This window comes from Osmerus mordax, chromosome 4 (assembly GCF_038355195.1).
Source record: "Osmerus mordax isolate fOsmMor3 chromosome 4, fOsmMor3.pri, whole genome shotgun sequence".
Classification (NCBI taxonomy): Eukaryota; Metazoa; Chordata; class Actinopteri; order Osmeriformes; family Osmeridae; genus Osmerus; species Osmerus mordax.
The window spans coordinates 12875623-12901027 of record NC_090053.1 but is presented as its reverse complement, the minus strand read 5'-3'; the positions used below and the strand labels follow the sequence as shown (position 1 = coordinate 12901027).

At 45.0% G+C, this 25405-nt stretch overlaps 1 protein-coding gene across 2 annotated transcripts in view; it reads right to left on the bottom strand.

The window, feature by feature from the left end:
* roraa (RAR-related orphan receptor A, paralog a) overlaps positions 1-25405 on the bottom strand; it is a 160987-nt gene that overhangs the window by 54944 nt on the left and 80638 nt on the right. For both annotated transcript variants that reach the window (XM_067234483.1, XM_067234484.1), the window contains one exon: positions 2402-2431. In XM_067234483.1, coding sequence (XP_067090584.1) covers positions 2402-2431 — 30 coding nt within the window. The remainder of the gene's footprint in view (positions 1-2401; positions 2432-25405) is intronic.

Genomic DNA, 25405 nt, shown 5'->3' with positions numbered 1-25405 from the left:
GATATCAAATATTTCACAATTACACTAACACTACACACTGATAGGTATTTCTATAAAAAAAAAAAAACATTTTATCTTCAATGGTGACATACAGTAGAGTAGCCCTCGACAAAACCATTCTTTTTCAATCTGTACAAGGTGCAAACAATTTACAATTTAAAAACACATTCATTATCATGAAATCTAGCCTAATTCACCCTATAGGACACTTTAGTGGAGCCGTCTGCCAGGTAGTATCCCTAAATAAACATAAGGACTATAAAACTGTCAGGGAAAATGTAAAAGATAACCATACTTGATCCCATGTTGAGAATTACAGCTTTGTGGTAAGAGTTATATGGTCTATTAGAGTTGGCCCACCCTAATGGTAGAGAGTGTGTGCCTCCGATCTCTTCTCATTCCCCCGTCACTGCATGACTGGCTGGGGGCCGTGACAGTAGCCAGCACAAAGAAGCAAGTATCATTATCATCTGGAAACCTTCACCTCCTTAAAGCTGGGTACTTAACTCAGGAGACGAGAGCGGGGGGAGGAGGAGAGTTGGGGAGATGAGAGGAGGGGCTGCCAGGGAACAGCTGCCTTTGTAATGTATATTGATGAACAGGCTCTTCCAGGGGTTTGATCGTTCAGACAGGGCACTGGGAGAGAGAGAGATACGTGTCTCTGTGGTCTCTGTAGCCGGGCCTGGGCTGGGGGGATTTCCCCTACCCACTCCTCCCTGTCCCTGACTGGGATCAGCCTCTTCCATACCACAGGACCTCCAGGAAAGACATGGAGGGAGAGCACATCTAGTTTGGCGACGTGGTGACACAATCAGGGTGGACCTGCAGACCATTGATAGAGCTGGAGCCAATGAGCTTACATGTAGGGTGGAGCCATCAACCTCATTAAGACCCCACCAGTCCTTGAATAACCCTTTCTGAACCCCAATAATCACCTACAACCTCCCTTCACAGTATCCCTGACCAGTAAATGGCCATAGAAAGTCTCAGTGACCACACACATCCTTAGACATGGGGAACTATGTCTTCCTGTCTACACGGCACATCAATCAGCTACTTGTTAAAGAGGTTTACTTTGATTTCCTGACACAGATGAGATGTGAATATTTCTCATTGAAATGAGATGGTGCGGCCGAGCCGCTGCCCAAGGCTTTGAACCCAGACTCCTAAACCATGCTCTTTGATTCCAGCCCCCTTCCAGTGTGGAGGTAGTTAGCTCTGTGCTAATTAAGATAGCAGTGGGGTGCTGGATAGAGGGTCAAAGGGGGGCTCTGTTCCACCTTCAAGAGAGGGAAAGATATCAAACACGCACTTCAAACAGACACTCCAGCCCCCTGGACAGGCAAATAGCTTTGCGAAATCATCCACCTGACCTCTGTGTGTTCGTTTTGAGCCACTCAGGTAGGGCTGTCTGGAGCAGATGACGGGATATTGCGGCCTGCTGTCTGAAGCTAGGAATGATGTGTTGGAGAGGATCATCCTCCCAGCCAGGAGGAAATGAGGGGAGCAGCTCCAGGGCTGCTACAGAAAAGCCCTCTGGCCTCCCCTCTCCACCAGCTTCATCATCATGATCAGAAAAAAACAATAGCCTTCAGGGCTGGCCTAGTCTGTAATGTTTACTCTCTCTCTCTCCTCTTACACATACACACACGTGTGGACACACACGTAGACACGGGTATTGCTGTGTCTACTGTTAAGCGGCTCGCATGTGCACCACGCTGGGTCTGCCTCTGTACATGTCGTATGTGCCCGGTAGGCTATCTGTGTTGGGAGTACACAGTTTACCCAGCCTCTAAAGGTTACAAACAAACCACATCCGCTTTTTTCTGTAGAAAGCTTTGCCTGGAACAAAGAGGAGCTTCAGGACCCTAGCTGCTGTACCAGAGCGTGATGTCGGCAGTCATGAGACAGACTGTAATTTCCAATTTCCTTTTAAGGGTTATTATCATATTCTCCACAGCATAAATCTCAGAGATGATAAAAAAAATTGCAATAAAGCAGAAAGGTTGTCATGAGGGAAACTGAAAGTAAATGGCTGTGTGCTATTTTTTTATTTTTTTTGTGTGCTATTGCAGGTTTGTTTCCTCATGGTAATGGTATTCACAGTTCAGTTTCTGCTGTTGTTTAAAGTGAAGAGGTTACACTACTGTCGTAAAAGTATTTTTACCCCTGTGTAAGGTGTTGCAAAGTGTGATTCAGAATTCAATTATTCATGTTTTGTATAAATAGACCATGGAATTTGTAAACATTCCAACCAAATAAACTGTCAGTTGTACATTTTCTGTCCAGTAAAATTGTTATACTGTAGTGCTGAGCATCTGCTTGTTTTTGAGCCCTCTCAAAAATCAGTTGAATAAATATACAATTTTAAAATATTGCAAATTAAAATATTGGTACTCACAGGTGTGTGTCTTCTTTGTTACTGAGATACCTGCAACGAAAGAGAAACAACACATTTAGAAATTCAGATTATGAATAAAGTCTAATTGAAACGATGATGATGAATATCCTGCAGCACTACCTACTACTGTACATTCTCCAGATCAGGCTTAAACTTCCCTCACTGCTTAGTTTTGAAACCTGAAATCTTCCAACACAGACAGCCTATCAGACTGAACCCTCAAACATTACAGAATATTCAGAATAAACAAATACGTGTAACACCCTAACATATGACCTCACAGCACCCAGGAAGTGGGTGTATGACTAAGCCATTCCCCCCCACCCCCGCCCCTCCACCCTTTTCTCTACGAGTGTCAACTCATCTAACTCTGCCTCCACCCCCCGCCCCGTCTGCGAGGCTGCTCTAATGCCCCGAGAGGCCGGCACACGCGGGCCAGCGCACACCCAGCCCTGGTCCCCAGTGGGCCCCTGCATGCTCATGCTTTGCAGGGCGAGAGCACACTAATAGATCCCACTTGTCATGTGGAAGTAATGGCTAATTTTTCTACGGTTTGCATTTGAAACTCATGGGGGTTGGAGAGCAGACATGATTCAATAATTCTCGCTGAAAAAAAAAGAGAAAGCATCTGGCCAGAGATAACGATGTTTCAGACACGTTTAGAGAAGGGGGGAAACAAGTCAAAGAGCAACGAGGGGGAAAACAACTCGAGCCCTCAGCCGTCTGTACATAGACACACATCTGATATCAACTCCATTGAGCAGAAAGAGGGAAAACAGTCACCTAGGGGCCTGGGCTCTGTGATTCTACTCTATCATTGTTCCAATGCTCATGACCATAAACCGGCGCCTGGCCAACTGTGACAGTATGCAAAGAGAAAAACACTCGCACAGCAATCCTGCTTTAATTCCAGAAGTCAATCAACAGTGAAGTGAATGTTGACCTCTTGGCCCATTACTGAGCATTGGTATCAAGGTATTGGAGAAGGCATCTTTACTGTAAGGTGCATTTGTTTTGATGATTGGAGCACTGCTATCTCCATCTGAGGAACATGTCTGTTTCCTTGGAAATTGTAGAAGAGGTAGAATAGAAATAGGAGAATAGTGTCAGGAGTTCGAGGAAAGCAGGGAGCTTTTTCCTGGCTTAGCCACAGATCTTTCAAACACCATTACAGATACATCAAGCAGACACCCAAGGTGTTGAATCACAATCAGTTCATGTTAGATTTAGAATCTTGAAAACAACTAGAACTAGACACTAAACACTATTCCATACACTGAATGCATGGAAATAGTTATATATGTTAATAAGACTCACATACAATTTCACAATATGGGTGGCATTGTATCTGTTTGCAAACAAAACTCAACAGTAAAATATATATCAACCTTTTGTTTATATACATTGTAGCGGGGTTTGCTCGTTTAAAGATAGAAATACTTAATGTATAATAAAGTCTCGGGGCACCACCCTAATATTGGTTTAGGACATTAGGGAATCCAATATTTAAACCTCCTTAGAATCCTGTTAAATGTGCCTAAAAACGCCTAAACAGCATACCCAAAGTAAATTGAAAGCTGTTCTTGAACCATTTGGAGTACATGCATGTAAATGGTCTCTTTTGAAAGCTGACACTCTGAAGTTATTTCCCCTGTTGTCAGGACCCCTGTCAGTCCTGACAACAGGACTACTAGTGTTGAGTAATAGAAGCTTGAACACAAGGAAAGTGAAAGTTTCTATTTCCGCCTAGATTTTGTTTTGAAAACTAGAGGTGGTAGGTATTAGCTGGAAGACAAAATTGGACCACAGGTTGAAGCCTTACCCAATTCAAATCAAAAGTCAAACATGATACTACAATATATTCATATTTGACACGTTTTTATGAGAGTACATCCAGGCATTTTCTAAAAGGGCCTTTAGGACGCACAGACCTAGTTGGCTTTAGAGGGCTGTCAACAGGGCATGGAAGCTCCTATTGGGTCAATCTTGGTGTCAATCGAAAGGGGAGGGTTCAACGGACATTTTGATGCGTTCATATCGTGAATACTCCGTTGCTAACCGGAGATAAACAAAGTAAACAAGTTGTTTCTTCCATCGGCTAACTTGCATAATGAAACAAAGGATAATGGATATTTATGAATGTAAAACATTGTATTTGGACAAACTACTTTACATGGTTAGATACTTTGGACCCTTGGGAATGTACGCAGATCAAGTACTGATGGGTTGTTTGCATACCTGGACGACACTGAACCTTTGAGGGTAAGTAGAGACGTTTGGCTTTGGCGTTGTTTACAAAGTGGTGACTGGACAAAGACGTTGACTAAACTTGTTGTTGAAATGGTTTATATATCTACAAGCACAAGAATCGTAGCTTTCCAATGATGTACAACATGTGTAGCAGTCTAAAAAATATATTAATTAACATTTAGTGCGTAGTAACTGGGGGAGGAGGGGGCAGCGTTTCTGTATTTTTTTAAAGATGAGACTGACTATTACATATTAACCGGACCGGATCTTTAGGAACTAATTTGTTCTAAGTATAGAGCCAATCGTAACATTAGTGAACACGCACGTCAAATATCTTTACAATTAATTTATTCAAGTAAGGTAAACAGATCGTATGAACAAGTTAGATTATGGGTTTGATATGACAGATTGGTGTCAATGAACAGAATGATCTAACTTAAAGAAAGACAGAAATTGTACAGTCAATGATTACATCCTTACAAATCATAAACAGAGCTCACGCCAATGCCATGTCGGGGAGGAAAGAGCGTTAGCCATAGTTACGTTTGATCAGGGGTTGATCAATGAGGTTGAGGCCGGTTTGCGCCAAAGGTCCATTTGAAGAATCTGAAGTCAAAGCGCGGCTGCGCTGCAGGGTCATGTTACTGAGTCTGCGGGATCTCAGTCAAGTCGCAATTAGAATTGCATTTTTGGTTCTTCTGTTGAAACGTCCAGATAGTGACACGTTCACTATGAAGTTGAATCTCAGGAGAAGCTTGGTGACGTCCTTTGGAACGCCAATCCTGATGGTGTTCATGCCATGGTTAGTTTAGCTGGAGTCAGAGATTGATGGTCATCTTGGAGTTTTATACAGTTCAATGTTCGAGGGAGGACCTGTCTGGGGTCAGACGTTGATTGGGGGAAGGTTCTCAACTCCCCCCTCCTTCCTTCACATCTACCAAAGGTGTGAACTGGTCTCTGGCTGGTTCATAATGAGACATGAGACAGAGGTGGACCACATAGACCACAAAAACAGCAAGCTTGAGCTTTTTACATTCTACTGAATAATTATGTTCAGTGTACCTTTATTGGCCGTGTCTCAAACCTGTTTCTGATTATCTAACATGCTTCCTACCACTGTCATGTCAAGACGTGTCAAGACGTGAAAACAAATCTGTACACAATGTGCTTGGACGGAAGAGGAAATCATTACTGTTCAAAGACTCACAGGCTTACTCAAAGAGGTGGCCTGTTGCTAGGCAGGGAGAGGGGGGGGACAGAGATCCCACTTCCTCCTCTATGTGTCATCTAGGGCCATCTGATTGGAGGTGGCAAGGGGAAAGGGCAGAGGAGCCAATGGGTGAGTCAGGCAGTGGGCGGGAGGGGCTTGGCTCAGGGCTTTGACATTGGAGATGGCTGCCAGGATACGTCCAGCCCACTGGATGGCAGGTTCAGAGGTCAATCTGAAGGTTAGACTCTCCTTTACTGACAAACAATCTGGCACTGGCAACCCTTCCATTTGAATGAACAGTCCCCTACGTAAAATCTCAGATACGACTGTACAATTTACATTGTATCGGTGCCTACTGCGTGCAGATACTGTGCCTGTGAGCAACTAGAATCTTCCCTCATTTCACTATAGTCGAATATCTCATTTGCTGCAATTGAACGCGAGACAACTGTCATCTGTTAGACAAAGATCTCTCAGAAGTTAACCAGCCCTGGTAAACACACAGGGCGCATGCTCCTTTAGTCTCTTCTCATGAGAATTTCAGCCTGGTGAGGGAGAGAGAAACGGTGTGCAGACTGCTGGAGGTTAACCTCCACCACATTTATCTGCAGGGGGGCACACTTCCTGTAAACATGCCACTTAGACGGGGTGGGGAGGGGCCGCCAGGCGGAGCAGCGGCCCAGCAGCTTGCCGCCGCGCTGCTGAGATGCGGGCGCCGTGGCAGGCGTCTCAAAGTGACAGTGCCTGTAATGAAGTCTGAGTCGTGCGGCAGGCCGTACGTCATAATTCCCGCTTCCTTAACGCCTGACAGGGAATGATTATCATGGATGGTTATTGTCACCCTCCCCTCCCTGGGAGACGAGCCATGCTCTGGGGTTGTTGCACCGTGACATTCAAAGTTACAGTCTCCTTCATATAATGGAGCTGTCCTCTCAGCGCGCTAATGGGAGCGATCCATTTAACCTGTGCCAGAAACACACAGACGAGGAAGTTCCTAATGCAAGGCCTCTCCCGTGGGGACGTCACTCTCTCCCCCTGGCTGCTCCCTTCCTGCTGCTTGATTCATTGACTGGCGCTCCTCACTTCTCCTCATTCACTGCTCAGTCTGGGGAGACAGGGAGGCCCACTTCCTCCTGGCTTGCTCGCCACATCAATGCTCCACACCAGACGCACTCAAGGACATGGCCATCACTGTGAGAGTGGGGCCAGTCAGGGGCGGCAAGGTTCTCTAGTCCTTGCGACCCATAGGCAGAGTCCACTCTAGCCCACTATAGTCCTACCTATCCTAATCACAGGGACAGTATTGTCCCTGGGAAAGTATAACAAATAGTCCTGGATAGAAAAAAGAAGACACATTTTTGATCATGGGATGTGACACAGAGAGCTCCAACATCAACACACTCACACCAGCACACACACCACATGCTTGAGTGTCCATGAGGAAGTGACAAGATGTGTGAAAGGTGCGCTTTATATGTAAGCTACACAGGTTGGATTGAGAAAAAGTTATTCTAACGCTATAACAATGTACACAATCTGCAACATGAAGGGAATAAGGCAGCTCCGTGTTCTAACTTTGGGAAGGCCGAGTTCTATACACAAAGTCATTTCAACAATCCTCCCTTCTGTAGTGACATACTTAGCCTTATTATACCAGTATAAACTCTAAATGTGAAAACGTAATGATTAAAAAGCATAATGATTCTAATCTGCTGTCCCCCTAATACACTAAAACACTTAATCCATAGAGAGGCCAACTCTCTGGGGAGGCTCAAGAGAAAAATGACTTCTCTGTCTCCAGGCACTGTTATTTCTGGTCATTTCTAATTGGTTTTAACTAAAAGCAACTACTCAGAGGTTCCACAGGTTACTCCAATGCATCGCTATGGAATTATCTGCAAATAGAAGATTTACATCCAAATTAGATTTAGAGGACATTGCAACTGTCTTTCAAAAAACGAGAAGAAACCGAGTGAGCATAAACATAAAAGTGAAATCACACTCACAGGCTTGATCATCTCAACCAGGGAGACATATAGAGTTATCATAGGGATACAGTAATGATGACAGCTCTCGTTGACCAAGAAGCGTCTGTCTTTCACCGGCCCAGCCCTCTCTCCCTACATGTGTTCCCAGACTGCTGCACATCCTCTCCCATGGTGTGGTTCTGCTTTGTTGGGCCTAGCTGGCGGTCTCCAGGTGAGTCGTCAGCGCTGTTTGGTGGCTCGTGAATTATACATGGCAGCAGAGGACTAGATGTGGCCCAGGAGGGCCGGGGGAACAGCAGGCATGGCTGGGAGGCAGACTGAAGACTGACGGAATTTTAATTGTACCGCAGGGAACAGGACGATAAGCGCTATTGTTATTGGTGAGCGGCTGCTGCACAGGTTCACCCAGCTGAGTGCTTAAACAAATCGCGGGGCTCGTTGCAAAAATAGTCCCCTAGCGGTGTGCTGTACTGAACAGTACTGTACGCGGAAGCTTCCAGACCCTGCACGCTCTGATCCAAGGCTAACACCAGGGACAAGGCTCATATCAATGATGTCATATTAATAATGACAATCATTCTCTCTGAGATAAAGAGCTGACAGTTGTGCTAAAATCTAGCCTAGTGTTGTTCTGCAATGCTCACAGCGGACCAATGGAGGAGAGCTTAGTAGCAGTGGAGCGAGATTGGGAAACAATTACAAATTCACAACTTCCTTTCCCTTTTCATTCAGAAAAACACTAGTTGGGAATTCTGTGTTCAGAGGCTGTTTGGAGCTAAGGAATTGAAGAAGACAAACGACAGGCTCTCGGCTGCTCTGAAGTAGCTGGCTCTGATTCTGGCTGTGCTGTACTGTAATTCTCTCCTGAACAGGGCTCCCCAGGGGAGGGTGAATACAGAGAGGCCCTGAGCGCTGGTCAAAGTGAGGCCAGGGGCACAGTCAGGCCTCTGTGTACTGAGGGAGCAGGCGGTTCCCAGCCTGTGGTAATCTCTCTGTGATCCAGCTTCAACCACACATGAAACTCAATCGCCTCTCAATCCTCCCCATAAATAAATCCCAGCCACTTCCAGAAGACCACCCTGACTGACTGTGCTGCTCTACACTAGAAGATTCACAGTCTGTAGTGGTCATGTCCAGGGCGTGTTCAAGTACTACAGGCTTATATGAAACACACACTGAATACATGTTCAGCTTATTGTACATATACATTGAATTTGCAATGCCTATTTCAAACAAACTGTACTATTTGCGCATGTGTTACTTTTGACATGGGCTTGTAACGACTCTTTGCAAAATATAAACACTGCTTACGTTTGCAGTACTGGCAATGCCTGGTGTACCTGGTGTTTTTTCTTTGTGGTCTGCTATTGTGCATGAGCAGTACTGAGGAGAGAGTTGTCACACAGTAGACAGTTCCTACAGGAAACCACAAGAGCAGCGTGCATGTTGACACAGCGACACTTCTTCTACCCAGGAGCTCACACAGACACTGACCCGTCTGAATCTATCTTGTTATGAATCTCATGGCTGGCTTCTTCAGCCCTCATGTGTTTTATTGCAGCATCTTACCTCATGATGGCCTTTACCTGAACATATGATGTGATAACTTCCAGTGGATGTGGGGCTAGATGACCAGTGACAGTGTGCTAGCAGTATGTCAATACGGTACTGTGGAGCTCACAAGATAACTAGTAGGCTGCAGACACCTACTGTAGGAGAGTGAAAACAACAAGTGCCTCTACAGACCAGAGGTCAGGCTACTAATGCAAGCTCTCTCAGGTACCTTGGAAAATGAACAGACTATATTCAAATCCCATTCATGACTATCTATTTTGTTCATGTTAATACTATGCTGAAGACGTGTCTAATGAACTGGACTCCATTGGGAGGCCTGTGTATGCAAAAGGACGAGGCCCAAAAACTGTGGAGTCATGGTTGCTGATAAGGACTTGGCTCTAATTACTCAGATGAGAGCAACTTGCGGCCCCATTAGAGCTGGTCTTAGCCCTTGCCAATAAGGCAAACTGGCCCTATGAAGCCTACCATGTAATGAAACTTCCTCCGAGATGAATTACATGTCTGTCAATCCTCTAATTAATATCAGGGACTTAGACTCCCGACTGATGCTCAGAACAGGGAACCAGGAGACCTAGAGAAGGATTGAGGGGCTTGTGAGCTCCGGAAGAGTAAAGACAGGAAGAGAGAGAGAGGCAAGCCAGCTCCCTGCTACAGCAAATCACTCTAGTCATGGCTTGCATGTATTTTTCATGTATTTCATAATTAAAACCTGCACATTCTGTAAGCCCTCCATGCAGCACAAGGATCAAAGGTACCACTATTAGCGTAGAGTTCATCAGAGGAGCCACTCTTCCATTTCCAGGCAACAGCGCCATGCTTAAAACCCAAACACCCTGTAATTACAGACATGTGTGATAGAGGGACAGGCAGGGAGCTGGACTATGATTAATAGAACACAGATCAGAGTTTCCTCCCTCTGTTTTTCAAAGCTAACACAACAGAGGACTTTACACATGAGTATAAGCCATCCGTGGCAGATAAAGAGGCCGATGAAAGACTGAATCCATATTTCCCACATCCACACTGAACAGGGCAGGTGCCTGGATGCCTGCTGCCTTCTCCCATATAAATATAATCAGAGGACAACACAGAGGATAGCTCCTCACAAAGCCCAGCTTTGTGAGGAGCAAGGAAGTGTTCCTCCTTCTCATGGTTTAATCAACAGAATGGCCTGTGTTTAGTTATTTATTTTGTCCCACTCACTCCTAAGTAACCGGAGCCCACAGGGCATTCCATATGAACGGGCCGCCTGTGAGACATTCTTTCCATGGAGGTGCAGCTGACAGAGGAACAGAGGAATCCAGTTTCCCTGTCCAGGCCACTGGCATTATAAGCAAGACAAACCATGGCTAGTGGGCAGGGTACTCTGCAGCAAGTAATGGTGGTGTCATCATCCCTTATTTTCTTCTCCACAAAACAAGTCTGATGTAACAACTTAGGAGAGCAACCGCACAAACAACGTATACTTATTACTAAAATTGCATATATTAATGGGTCATTTGTCTGCCATTGCTGTGTAATAGCATGTAAAGAAAATCCTGACTGCTTAAGAAAGATATGCAATAATTATCCCCATCATATGGTCCATTCATATTACAGTGGTTAAGTTGTTTGTGTTCACTATATCACAGTAAAGAGGCCCAGGCTGGAGCCAGGAGAATCGTCACACGCAGACCACTGCTTTCCTCTCAGCTGATGGGGTCAGCAGTAGTTCAGTCTATTGTCCTCCACTGACGTCTGGACGAGGTAACAGGAAGGGCTGCTGCTTTATTAAGTAGGATGACAATCCTGATAAACACAGTTTGGTTTCCTCAGCTGGCAGCAGAGTGTGGGGGACGGGCAATAAAGCTGAGCCAAAGCCAAGCAAGTTGCTGAGGCCAGGAAGGAGCCAGGCCATTAGCACTCTTTATTGTCTGTCCACACAAGCCAACCACTTCACACCAGCTCACATCCATCTGACTTGTGATTGATCCAATCAACATCACTGTTGATGGCTTGGCTCAGGCGGACAGCTGTTTGACCTTTCAACCTTCCCAGTGGTGTCTAACAAGTGTTCCTGGACTGCAGGCCAATGAAATTCCAGTACCACTGTGGTGATGAAATGATGTACAGTAGGATGTATTAAGATAAGGACTGGGTGACGGACTGGCACTGAAATAAAATGCAAGCATTCTCATTTCCTGTACCTTTAAAGTTACTTTTTTATATAGATGCTTTTATCCAAATTCAAGGCAACATACAAAAGAGCATATAGTAAGTTCAGCATATCATCAAGGTTAGAAATGTGTTTCTGAGTTTCTGAGAAATGAGTTCTAACAGTATTACAGTGGTTGATGGCAAGGGACAGTCTGTTACGAGACAGTGCAACAACAGCATCATCTCTCAAAACATCACAAAAAGGTAATTTTTATAGATGCAGTGCAGATACCAAAAGAGTAATGCATAGATTATGTGCTGTGTATGGTGCCCTTCTATGCATAAACTACAGGCACAAACACACACACAACTCCCACACACACAAACAAAGACACACACACATTCAGTCAATCACCAACACACATATTCACTCAATTACTAATTTCCTCACTCCTTTACTCACTAAAGCACTCAAAGCAATGCCAAAGGCATAAAGGGTTGGGGGTCTATGGTTAAACCTGTGCCAGGTCAATAGCATTAGGTATACCTTCTCTCCACCATATATAAAAGTAGTAGCCATGACGGGCAGTAATAATTAATGGCGAAGTCTATAAGCATTCCATTAGGTGCAAGCAGCTGTCATAAACATCTTAATTAATTTACAAAGCAAGCAACTAGGGAATTATGGCGACGTAAAAATCTGCTTCCCTCTGCCGCTCCATAGCACTGGAACAGATCGGGCTTTTAAATTTTTAAACATGCCTTTCATGTTCTCTAGAGCACGAAAAAGCCTTTGAACAGTCAGCTTGTTAGGAAATGCACCTAGCAATCCAGCCAGTACCTCTGGGTCGTCCGAACCACACAGTGAGGGGAGGCCGGCCTTCGCTCTTCTGCTCCTGCTGCTTCTCATGGCTCTTCATCTCTCCGTCTATCTGCTCACCTCCATCATTTCTGCAGCTGTCTGTGGTGCTGGTTGCCCTATCCTCGCGTCTTCCTCTCTGCCTTATCATTCTCCTTTTTTCTCTGCCTCTCTCTCACTTTGTCTTTCTCGTTACCTTTCTCTTAAGACCTGCTTTAGTTTCATAGCTTAGCCTCGCTGGCAAACAACAGAGAATTAGGAGAAAGACAACCCACCGGACCACCAAAGACCTGCAGCGCTCTTCAGAGAAAACTGGCCATTTTATCACAAGTCAAAACAACTAAGTTATCACAAGGATTCCGGCTCCCTCAGAACAACAGCTGCCCCTGTTGCTGTTGCGTCCTCCACAGATGGGTTTGTTGGGACTGTGTATGGGATTGTGTGGGCAGTTGCTCTGATAGTAGAGTTGCCATGTATTCACTGCAGGAGTGGGGGAACGGGGGCACATGAGGGTAAGACATGCCCCCCACCCTTTGCCCTTAACCTCCTCTCTCTCTCTCTCTCTCTCTCTCTCTCTCTCTCTCTCTCTCTCTCTCTCTCTCTCTCTCTCTCTCTCTCTCTCTCTTCTCTCTCTCTCTCTCTCTCTCTCTCTCTCTCTCTCTCTCTCTCTCTCTCTCTCTCTTCCTGAGAGGTCTGGATTAAGCTGCCTACTCCATTATAGGGAAGGCTTAAAAGCGTCCCCCCTCTCCAAGAGAGGATATCAGCCACTGCTGACACTAAGTAGGGCTGACCCATCATTCTGGAGCAGGGCTATCAGTCGCTGGATCAGCTAAGTTTAAGGGAAGCACTCTGTCCTGAGACTCTTTCAGTGACACTGTGCTGGGTGGTTCAGATTAGAAAATCACAGACATGCAGCATATTAACTCATATTAGTATTCCACTGTTTGTTTGTGTGTTAATTAGTCAAATGCGATAGATCTAGATAACACTGCTAGTATTGTCATTATTTTGTTATTGGCTCCCCTTCTTGCTGTCACTCTCTCTTTCTCTCTCCATCTATCTGTCTGTCTCTCTTTCTCCCCATTTCAGCCGATGCTATATTTGCTTAACCCAGCCAGTGTGACAGCACTCAATGCTAAAGCACTCCCAAGGCAGATGATCAAAGTCAGCAGTCAATTCAAATTACAATGCATTGATTTGATGTTTCCTAACCTCCCAGGTCTTTATTTAACGCTGCCAAGGGCCTTGAGGAAATTTCACAGCATACCTCATCTCTCTCTCTCGCTTTGACTGCCCTCTGTTTTTCACATACGCTCCGTCTATCTCTCTCTCCTTCTCTCTATCTCTCTCTCTTGCTAAATTTGACCCTGAGAGGTAGATCAAAGACTAAATCACCAAACCAGAACATAACCAATGATCCACATCCACTCCACTAAATAATCCCTGCTACATAAACGGTGAGCAATGCTTGGGAGTAAATCACCACAATTATTTCATACAGTACAGTTAGTTTGACGCTCATCGTTTATTCATTTCCTGTTCTTTATTTACTTGGCTTCTACTCTGGTGAAATCCTGCCATTATGCTCCAAGGAGATATTCCGAGCGCTGCCATGCTTTATTCAATTATAAAAACCTAATATGGTGGAAAGGTGCACCCTGAATTATTTCACACGTTCTCTGCCACTGTCTTGCTTGTTGCTTTCGTGGTGGGATGTGTGAACTATCCGACTAAGAAATGCTTCCTCCGTTCCCTGGCCTTCACCCCAGAGCATGGTTTAATGATGGGCAGTGTGTGTGAGTGTGAGCGTGTGCGTGTCTACAGTATATGTGTGTGTGTGTGTGTGATTGTGATCTTGTGCTGAGTGTGTGTTTCTTTAATGTTTGTTTGTGTGTGCTTCATGCCATCGTGCTTGCTTTTGGTTGGGGGGAGGGGGTGCTGTATTTGCAATGGGAGCCTGTCAAAAAGTCTTAGCATCAGAGCCACGGCACAGTGACACACTGACCTACAAGCACAAAGGAAGATTTAATCTGCCTCGAGATACACAGAGAAGGAAAAAATAAATACGAAATATGAATTAATGTAAAAGAGGCATTCCTTAAAACAGCATTAGTCATCACGGTTGTGTGCAGAGCACTGCATCTTTAATTATTCCTTTAGAGCCAGACAAAGTCAGCAAGGCGTGAAGAGTACATATCGATTTCTGACTTGAAGACAGGACACACTAGGACACACCAGGCAGGGAGAGGCTTGCAAGACAGGCAAATCAAAAATGGGGCTCAATATCCTATTGAGTCTCCAACTGAGAGACACCACGCAGATTCTGTTGTACAGAAGATGGAGACTGCTTTAGTGACCATGGGGATGAGATGTGAGGGCGGGTCTAAGGGGGAGTGGGAGGTTGCTACTGGCTGACTTGCCATGCCACACTCAGGAGTGGCAGCTATTGAGACAAGTCACAGCCAGAGGTCCTTCCCATTAGAAGTACGGCCGGAGGAGGTGATAGGGTACACTTCTGCAGACGGCGTTGAGTAGGGCCGGCTGTGTAAATGAGCTGAAGGGAAGCGGACAGCTGAGTTATTTACAGACTCCTTGGTGATTGATTTGAGCACAGTATGAATTGCTATTTGGGTGCTGGAGCGTTGTGCTAGACAAGGGTCTAAGGTGGCCAGACATGTTCTTCACACATACCCAGATTAGTTGCTCCAATGTATGTCCAGCCAATAAAAAAAAATAAAGAAAAATGAAAAGAACATTTTCAAAATCAGAAAAGCAAATAACAGATTTTACTGGGAAAGTGTACTGTACCTCACTTTTCTATAAGGTGTTGACCGTGATAATAATACCAGGACATTACTGCCAATACTGACACCCCTTCCCTAAAAGTAATGTAAATGTCTTAATGTTTAGAATAAACATGAGTCTGTCTCCTGGGGCTGAGTGATTACGGCATTGTGCATGTTCTAGAAATGAATGCTAATCCTCTCAGAGCAGAGCAGTGAGGATCTGGAGTGGTGCTGTATTGTTCTTTTATGAGAGGGGCTGAGAACACAGCCAGGACCCTGTCGGAGCTGGGAAAAGAGAATTCCCAGCTACATGCTACACAGACAGTACATTTAGAGATGAGAGCTGCAGCAGCAGCACTTAACTAGGGAAAGGCTGAGGTAAACCCACCAACCCCACCACGCAGGACTTGTCAATGTCTAGCCAGGTTGCTCTGGAAATACCCTGGTTAAAAATGCATCTGGTGAAAGGAGATGGAGGTGAGGTGGAGGAGAGATGGATGGAGGAGAGTGGAAGGGAGGTGGAGGGGAGAGCGGTGTCAGAGAGATGGATGGAGGAGTTGAATTGAATGGAGTTATAGGGGAGAAGGAGGAGAGGTGGAGGAGAGATAGACTGAGGAGAGTGGAAGGGAGGTGGAGGGGCTTTGGACAGCCTGGTGCAGCAGAAGGCCTGTTCAGTGCCACTACTGCATGTCTCATCCCTGCTGCCTCCCTTGCACTTACATAATTCACACAACCAAGGGGATGGGATGATGCGCCACGGGGGGTTGACGTCCAATTGCGTTTGGCCATGTGGAGAGAAAAATATGTGTGTATACGGGGGGAGTTTGCACCACAGCGGGCTTTGATGGCTATACAGTGAGACTCCCTATGATGTGCTGAAAACGGGGTGTGATAGCCCCCTCCCAAACCCCCCATACCCATGCTTTTATGAAGCCATGTGGAATATGGATACAAGGGAAACAAGACGAGGAGTCGCAGCATATTAGAGGTGCACTGATCCAGACCACGGCATGGTTATTTATTAACTCGCCGAGCTTAGCTAACTGCCTGCTCAAATGAGCTCTGGGTCTCACTTGTGCCCACCACTGCAGTATCAGCCCCAACTACTACGACAGTAAAAACTGTTGATGTCATGCATGCAACCTTGAGGGACTTTATTGGTTGAAATGAACTTCTCACTCTGTGTGAGAAGTTCTGATTACTTGATGTTAAGTTCACCCTATTGATCAAGAACATAATGTGTAATTCAAGTTTATGTGTAACTTGGGCAGAACTGTATCATAAGCAGATGGTCGACTGCACCACAGCCAACATACAGTACTACAAATGTAATTATTTGGCAGAGGCATAATTATAGATTCAGAAGAAAAAAACACAATACAGCACAGTAAACTAAGACCACAGCCATGCTTACACATCTTACAGAGTTAAGTCAGTGAAGAGTGTGATAATGATGTCAGTAAATAGACCCTAAGTCACACCAAAGCGCTTCTTTCATGTTAAAATCTCTTCCATTTATTGGCACCAAGACACTGCGCCCCGACAATGTTTTTAGCCAATTTCAGCACCTCACAGTTGGGGCGTCAACACATTGAAATGGTGAAAAGAAACACAGACTTTTAACAGGGAAGAAACACATCTCTTGAAAAAAAGCAGTAAGAGCTGCAATTCTCCAGAGTGAATCCCCCTTATGTCTTCTCCTCTGTGTTTTTGGCAGGATGAGCAGCACACAGGAAAGCGCTGGTAGACAACACCTTCTCTACCTGAAGAGAACATCTTAGCTAGGAGTTTAGGCTTGGGAGACTAATAGGAGCCTCTCACTTCAGAAGAGGGGAAGGAAAGGTTAGACTTTCCATTGGCTTACTCTGTTGATGCCAAGGCTCTGGTCTGAAGTGTTTTGGTGAGTTGTTTCATAACTTCAGAAGCCATTTAGGGAAGTGCCAGGGAGAAGCAGTGGAAGCTTCTGGAAGCATTTAGGGAACAGGCAGTGAGCAAGAGAAGTGGAATGTTGATGTGGTCATTACCAGACAGTTTCTTTCATCATTCCAGAAACTGCCTAACACATACACTCTTTCTCAGTGTCTTCAGAAGCTCTCAGCTGAGAGAGCCTAAGCCTCTTGGACATTTCGTTTAGAAAAACGAAATGATGAGAAAGAGCAAAAGATTCCTGTGCGTATGGCAAATCATGTCTGATAAATGTATCTTTTTCTAAATGCTGGCTATGACTCAGAAGGCATTTTCAAGTTGAGATGCAAAAATGTCAGCCAAGACAAAAATGATTATTTTCACAACCTGCCGAAACATAAAAAGCCCATCTAAAACACAGCCATATAATTATTTCATGAATTCAAATGAAAAACACAAAAAGGATGTTTCAAAGAAAATTCACATAAAAAGACAGAACAAAAATTATCTTGAGGCATTTTTTTCTGTTCTTCAGTCTTCGGAAAAGAGAAATTTATTTCTGCCTTCATCTCTAAATTGGATGCAATTTATTGCCTCTCCAAAGCTCATTTTTCACTGGCTTGCAGGATCCATGGGCCATGGCAGGCAATGCGTATCTGCCTTCCTCCCTTGGCCTCGGGTGCTAATATGTGGAAACTGGCCCAGGGATATAGAGACCAACCAATGGAAGAGGAGGCAGAGGGACAGAGGAGAGAATCAATCCCTAATCGCTGAGGAGGAGGTAGGTGGGTGTGGAGAAGAGGAGAGAAAGAAGAAAGAGAGAAAAAACGGAAAGATGTGTGTGTTTACCAGCAGACATTTGGACACTGTCAGCTGACTGCCAGAGCTTCAGGATTTCAGGGGGAGAGGAGGTTATATAACTATCACAGCATTGAATCAGAGAGACAGAGGGAGCAATGGGTGTGGAGCAGTGAAAACAGAAACAACATATTGATAGATACAGTAGACACACAGACGGACAAAAAGACAGACACACAAAAAGACATACAGACAAAGAGACAGACAGACACACAGACAGACAAAGAGACAGACACAGACAGACAGACAAAGAGATACAGACATACAGAAAAGTGCCGCATGGGGCACATCAGAAGAATCAGACATTAAAGCGATGGGGGAAACATGGACAACAAAAACAAACAGAGGCTTCGGCAGACTGTATGTGAAGTGTGTGAATACCCATGCGGAAAGTTAAACATGCATGGGGGTGCACTGATGTGAGCACAGGTTAGGGTTCAGCACATCCATCATGTATGCATTATCTTGGCACAGAGTCCCATTTAAGCAATGCTTGCATGCCCCTGAAGTCACATGGCTGACCATGTCCCTCTGAGCAGTAGAGCTGTTGGGCTCTGTCCAAGCCAGCAGAATGGAGCTTCAGATCAGCCAATCCCCACTGCGAGCCAATGCCCACTGAGTCTCCTACCAGCCCTTAACAATCTTCTCACCCCTGTAAAGCCCACCCAAAGACTACTCAGACTGAGTGAAGTTACATGGATCATATCATTCTAGAATCTGGTGACATACAGAACCCAGTATTCAACACAGGATCAAGATCCTGTTTTTGTAATGCCTTGCTGTGTGAATCTAACTCTATTACACACATACATGCATGCATGCATGCACACACACACACACACACCCAGAAATGCAAGTACATACAGTACACACACTCCCACGCACGCACACAGATTCACACACACCTTAAGCACAGTTAGCTCAAGGTGCATTCTGTCCTGTGACCTTGCTGTTACACTTCTACCGAGCAATGAATAACTATCACATTTCTTTGGCTGACAGCTGACACCAAGAGGCACAGGTGATATACGAGACATGACAAGTGATTCTAATTAAATGTAGAGCTTGTGGATGTAAAGTGGCAGGAAGGGAACAAATCCTGTCCAGGCTGAGCGTGCTGGACCAGCATGCCCTGCTCCAAACGAGATGAGCTGTGCTGTCAGGCCTGCCTCAGCTGTCCTGTAAACCTGGCCCCCACTCCCTAGGGGGAATGACAGGTTTCAGCTGGAGGGGAAAAGGAACACAAACACTCACACGCGGCCGCGCTTACACCTCCCGTCTTTCGACAACAACAAACACTGACACAGCGTGAACCATGGCAACGGCCGATGCAAAGCAAAAATGCCTTGTGCATTTGTCCCATTGTTGAGCACTAACAAGGAACAAAGCACGGTGGGCTGAATCCAATGGCCGGAAGAAAACTGTCATGAACGAACCAGCTTCAGAGCCATGGAGGAGGCACAAAGCCAACACTCTCTGAGAGCAGAGGCTACTTGAGTAAAGACTCCCCACAGTTCATCGTGCCTCGTTAACAACTGTACGTTCCCAAGCCCTGTGTTCCTTCAGACCTCGGAACAAAGGGGCAGACATGGAAAGTCTTTTTCATAAACGCTCGCAATGGTTTTGTTGAGATGTGGCCGAGGGCCCCGTGGTACTCAAGGCAAACCGGAGTGTGACGCTTTGTGACACAGGACTGCACTTTCCAGAGGACATCCAGAGGGCCTTTAGCCACACAATCAGACCCCCCGGAGAACAGCCCCACCACATCAGTTAACCTCCGACCTCGCTGCGAAGACTTTGTTCCCCTGTGGTCACGGTCAGCCAGTTGACAGCCAATCTAAATCATGCTCTTCTTTGGCGTCAGAGCCCGCTATGCCAGTTGGGGTCTGTTAGTAGCAGGAAAAGGAGCCTGTCATATTCCCATCCAGAGACGGACAAGAAATCTGTGTTCGATCACACAGAGTCATGCCCCAATGACTTCTGTTCACTCCTGCAAACTACAGGCTAACTTGATACATCTGGTGTGCAGCCTGTCAGTTTTTCCACGATGGCACTGTGATATAATGTCTGGAACAGTCTGAAAAGGTCTCTTTTCTTATTTGAACGTGCAGGGATGGAAGCAATGTACTGTAAGCTGCATAGACTTACACTCTCTTTTGAAATGTTTTCCTCTTCTGAATTTCCTGACACTCCATTTGCTGTTAACATTAAAGAGAGAGAGAGATCTCCCCTTCAGATATAGTGAAAATAAACCCTACCACTTACTCACTGCAGTGAATGTCATGTTATTGGCAGAAAACACAGTTTCTTAGTTTCAATGTTGCAGTGTGATTTCTACACACCACAACAGCTAGCAACACTAGATTCTTCCCTATCCTCAGACATGATGGACAAGAGTGGATAGTGGAATCCACTCTAAATTAAGGTTAGCTCCCACCCACTACATCAATACCATAGGTGATATTCTAGACAATTCTGCACTGACAACAACATAACCGAGAACCAGAAAATACCAATCCGACTGGTCTTGCTAGCTGAACAGCATTTCACATTTCTTTACAATTAACAAACTGTATAGTGGGAGTAAGGTGGCTGAGCGGTGAGGGAAGCGGGCTAGTAATCCGAAGGTTGCCAGTTCGATTCCCGGTCATGCCAACTGACTTTGTGTCCTTGGGCAAGGCACTTCACCCTACTTGCCTCGGGGGGAATGTCCCTGTACTTACTGTAAGTCGCTCTAGATAAGAGCGTCTGCTAAATGACTAAATGTAATGTAAATAGCCAATTTTGAAAAAGGTGAGCAGATAATGCTCTTGCTGTACAGTGAATCTAATGATCCTAGTGGGCATGCTCCATGGGAGCGAGTTGAGCCCAATGAGAGATATCCAGCTGAACAAACAGTCAGAGGTGAGTGGTGAGAGGTTAGTAAGGAGCAATGGCAGCTCAATCTGGCTAGCATTCTTGAGGATTTAGAAAAAGCGTCTCGATTTCTGCTACTACATTCCTGGTGTGATGAAAACCATGACTACCAGCAAAATGCGGTGCCTGTATTGACAGAATGTGTGTTGTTTTCCTTGACAGCAAGAAAAACAATTCAGAGCTTATTTCCCCAAATCATATTTGTTAGACCTTCTCCTTACTCATTTCATCTTTTGGGTTTCTAAGGTGCTTGATGTTGGCCAGGGTCCATCCTTTCTCTCAGCTCTCAGCTACCAGACCCCTCCTACAGTCCAGCCCACAAGCCCTCTATTTTGGTTGCTTCACAAATCCGCTGATGTGATTAGAGAGGATGATGATTACAGTTACATAACAGCATCAAATTAATTTGCGGCCGAACATAGTAGTGGCAGCAGGAAATCACTCAAGCTCTCAAATCTCACTTTATCTTGGTTTTCTCCTGTACTCCCCCATTCCTCTATCTTTCCATTTCTTCAAGTGACCAATGACACCTCCAAAAGCGTGCGGACACACCTCCCTTCGCTCCCAGCCCCTCCCTCTAGTCAATTAAAGTCACATCAAGGTATTAAAAGGAAATAGGTTAGTGGAGCATTGCTGGGGGAAAGAAATACAACAAACCCATTCAGATGTCACTGTGTCGACCTTGTGCACTACGCAAGGAAGGAAACACGCCAGTGAGGGGATGTGGAGAGGGTGGAGCAGAAGAATGATCTCACCACCCTCAGACCAACATTCAGGCTTGGCACAGAGGCTGAGTCAGAGCCAGAGCTGATCCAGACCTCCTCCTCCCCATCGTCCTTTTACACCCTGCGGCTCACAGGAAGCCCTCTGGGGGAGTGGGGGTGGGGGGAGGGGTAGCCCCAGGAGCTGGGCTCTGGCAGAGGGGTTGGATGCCCTCTAAAGCATGCCTCGTCTCTCTCCAGTGCCCCACCACCCACCCCCTACCAAATCCTCTTCAAATGCAGGATTAGAGCTGAGCTTGAGGGAACGAGAGGCCCATAGCTTCGGTGCTGGATACGCCAACAACCATCATGCAGGCAGAGACAGTGCACTTGTTGTGAATCACTTTGAGAATTAGCCTCTAGTGTGATGGAAACTCAGCAGGGGAGCAAAGCAGGGAGGCCCAGTGCCTGCCAGTTTGAACAGAAAGGCACGGACATCAAGATATTGTACCATACAAACATCATGAGCTCCATTTACACAACACATGAGGTGGTACATAAACAAGGGACATGTCCTACTGTACCCACCTAATCTACTGACACTCAATAGTGGTCATTTGTTGCATTCTAATTGTAACTTTAGAAAGGAATGTTACTATACTGTTCAACAATGCTTTTCCAATGTCACTTTAGGCTGCCAGCTATACACCAAATTTTATGTGAGCTAAATCATAAGCACAGACTTATTATATGACTATACATCATATACTGTATGTACACGACTCTACTCCCTACTGCATTAAATTAAACTCATGATTGAGAAAAAGATGATGTACACTGACATGCTAGTGATAGATTTACAGACAGAAAAACAGATGATTTACAGTACAGTGGTCTGCCAGTACATATCATGTTCTTTGGCGTTTTCATTTAAGGTGTGGCCAGGCAAGCCAGGCTGAAGCTTCAACAAAGTCAGAAGGATTTGCAGGATGCCAGGATTTTAAATGTCTAATTCCCCCTGATGACCACTAAAGGCCTTAGAGAGGGAAATGAAATAATTCCTTTTGACATCAGATAGTCCATAGACTTTACCCTGCGTTGAGCACATCATTAAGGGCTTTTCCCGTGTCTGTTCCCCACATCAGACTTAGGGCTACAGAAGAATGGATGGAAAAGTATATTATTGTCTTCTGATGCGGCAGGCAATGGTGGAGAGGCTAAAAGTTCCATTAGTTCACCTCCTTGCAATGCATAGTTGTTTTTTCTTGTGTTTCCATTATCACTACAATTATGATGTTGATTATTTTATAATAGAAAAAAGCCATTAAGGGTAACTAATATGAATTGTTCTATAAATCTTGATGAGGCATGAAACAAAGAAAAAAATAAGATTCAGTCTGTTACAAAGAAAGGATCCCTAACCTGTGAAAAACACAAATCTACGAATGACACTGCTCTGAACTCTGGCAGTGACAAATGGCAGGTGTATTTGGGTACTGTATTAGCAAAAAAAATTAAAACATTTATATTTAGCAATTGTGCAAGTCTGATGCTGAGCCTTCAGTTGAGATGTGGTTGAGACAGCTGGGTGAGATCTTTCATCTGAAGAAGATAAGATTCAAGGATGCAGGAAGGAGCTGAGTGTTTAATAAGACATGGGGACCAGTGTTGAGACACTCAAAGGTCTGAGGGCGGGTGAAGGTGTGGAATGAATGATTGACAATATTGATCCTGTGATGGCTGTATTATGTTATTATTATGTTTATTTGTCTTATTATTATAAGTCTTGCTTTTTAACTATCTCTGCCATTGATGTGTATAAAATCCACAAGTATAATTTATAATTTATGTGGACTTTCTGTTAAGGAATTTCTCGTAATCTCGAGATTTGATTTTCAGAGTTGACCAATCCCGATGGTACAGGAATGTAGTCAAGTGGACCGTTGGATAAGTAGATGATAAAACAGATCATCCATTAGCAAATTATAATAAACAACTTCAGTGTGTGCTATTTCCTCTCTCAAAACAAACTGTGTCCATAACTGATCAACTGCAGGAAAGCCAACAACCCCTCTCTGTATTGAGCAGGGCTATGCTGGGAACAGCCTCTCTTACCTCTCACTTCTGACTTATCAGATTCTCAGCAGGAGTCTCAGTTCCGGCCTCTGATACTGATGAAGTCAGTATCAGTGATGAAGACATGGTCAAGGTGAGGCTTGAGTGACACCTACACACCCAACGTTAAAACAGCCATGTAAGCTGCAGTTCACCTCTTCACACTGTCTGCATAATGAACATGTTATCTCCTTCTGATTTTAATTAAAGGAGAGAGACAGAGATCCAGAAGGCTAGATCTAAGACGGTTAGCACCTCAGGATCCCACAACCTCTATCAGATTAGAGGATGACTGAAGCAAACGGGATTGGTTCTGTGACGAAGCGGAGGAGTTCATGCTTTAAAAGCCGTCTCGAGGAGCCATTCGTCTTGCCTATCACATGCTAGGAGGAATCACACATTGTGAAGCAGATAATTTAGATTAGATTAAAGCTGTCGAGGATAAGACAGATAACACATTATCTATGAAGAGAGCAGTGAGATCTCAACTGTGTGCGTAAGGTAATGAAGCCAGGTCAGCTGGATTTATACAGCCACAGTTCATATCAGAGATTGCGTTCTGTCACAAGGAATCTGTTTAGATGTAGTTGATGTTGATGTTGTTGTCTGAGTCACTGCCAAAATTAATCAACACAAGAGGACAACACTTATACTGTATCATACGCAATCTGATCAACAGCACATGACTCCTTATAGACACGACATCAACATTATACAGTATACTCTACTGTATTTCTTCAAAGAGGCCTGTAAAAAACGTCATATATTTCGAGGAGGGTAAAAAAAATTGAAAAAGGATAAAGATAGAAATGTTGCTAGTGAGATTAACCAATCTGACCCTTTAAGGAAATGGCTATGGCAGTGTGAAATTCTATAGACTCGTCACTGAGGGGATGAAAGAGAAAGAAAAGCAAGGGTTGAAATCTGCATCCTCCAAAGAGCCTGCTGCTCTAATCTTTGCATTGTGAAGGCAAAAGACGGGTGAGTCAGATTTACGTCACCATTTGTTTGGTCTTTTTTTCCCACCCCCAAACGTTTCTTCCTGTTTCCTCTTTGAGACTTGCCTTAAGGAAAGGAATTGGTTTACAGTTTGGTTCTGAATGTAACTGAAGCGGGCAGGAGGAAAAATTAGTATTTTAATCACTTAAATAAATATTTGCAATCTGGGGCTGACCCTTGAAATAACTTACTTCATATCTCCTTAACCTTTTGCATTTACCTCTCATCCAGACGTGCTTTTCACCTCGACTGGCCAGACGTTCAGTCAGACAGTCAGACAGAAAACAGACAGCCAGACAGCCCTAGCACATACAGCTCCTCACCTCCATTGGCCACACACATCTACGGCTCTGCTCTCAGCTCTGCAGGGACATACAGGACATGCCTGCTATGTGAGACTGGGGCGAGAGGAGGAGGGGGAGGGGGAGGCAGGCCAGACTCGCTGGCGAGACTGGCACGTCGTTTTCGCCTTCCCTCAAATGCTTTGACAGGGAGTAATGACTTGATCAAAGCACCGGGTGTGATGCCGACCTTGAGATTTCCTACTTAAGTGCCTGAGCGCTGGGCAGTGTGGAGCGCTAAGGGAGAGGTGGCCAATGTGAGGCTGCCACTTCTGTACAGTTTGCTGAGGAGACACACCGATGATCTGGGATGTATCTCAGCAGAGACATAGCTCTGGCATCTTTAATTGTTCAGAGGAACG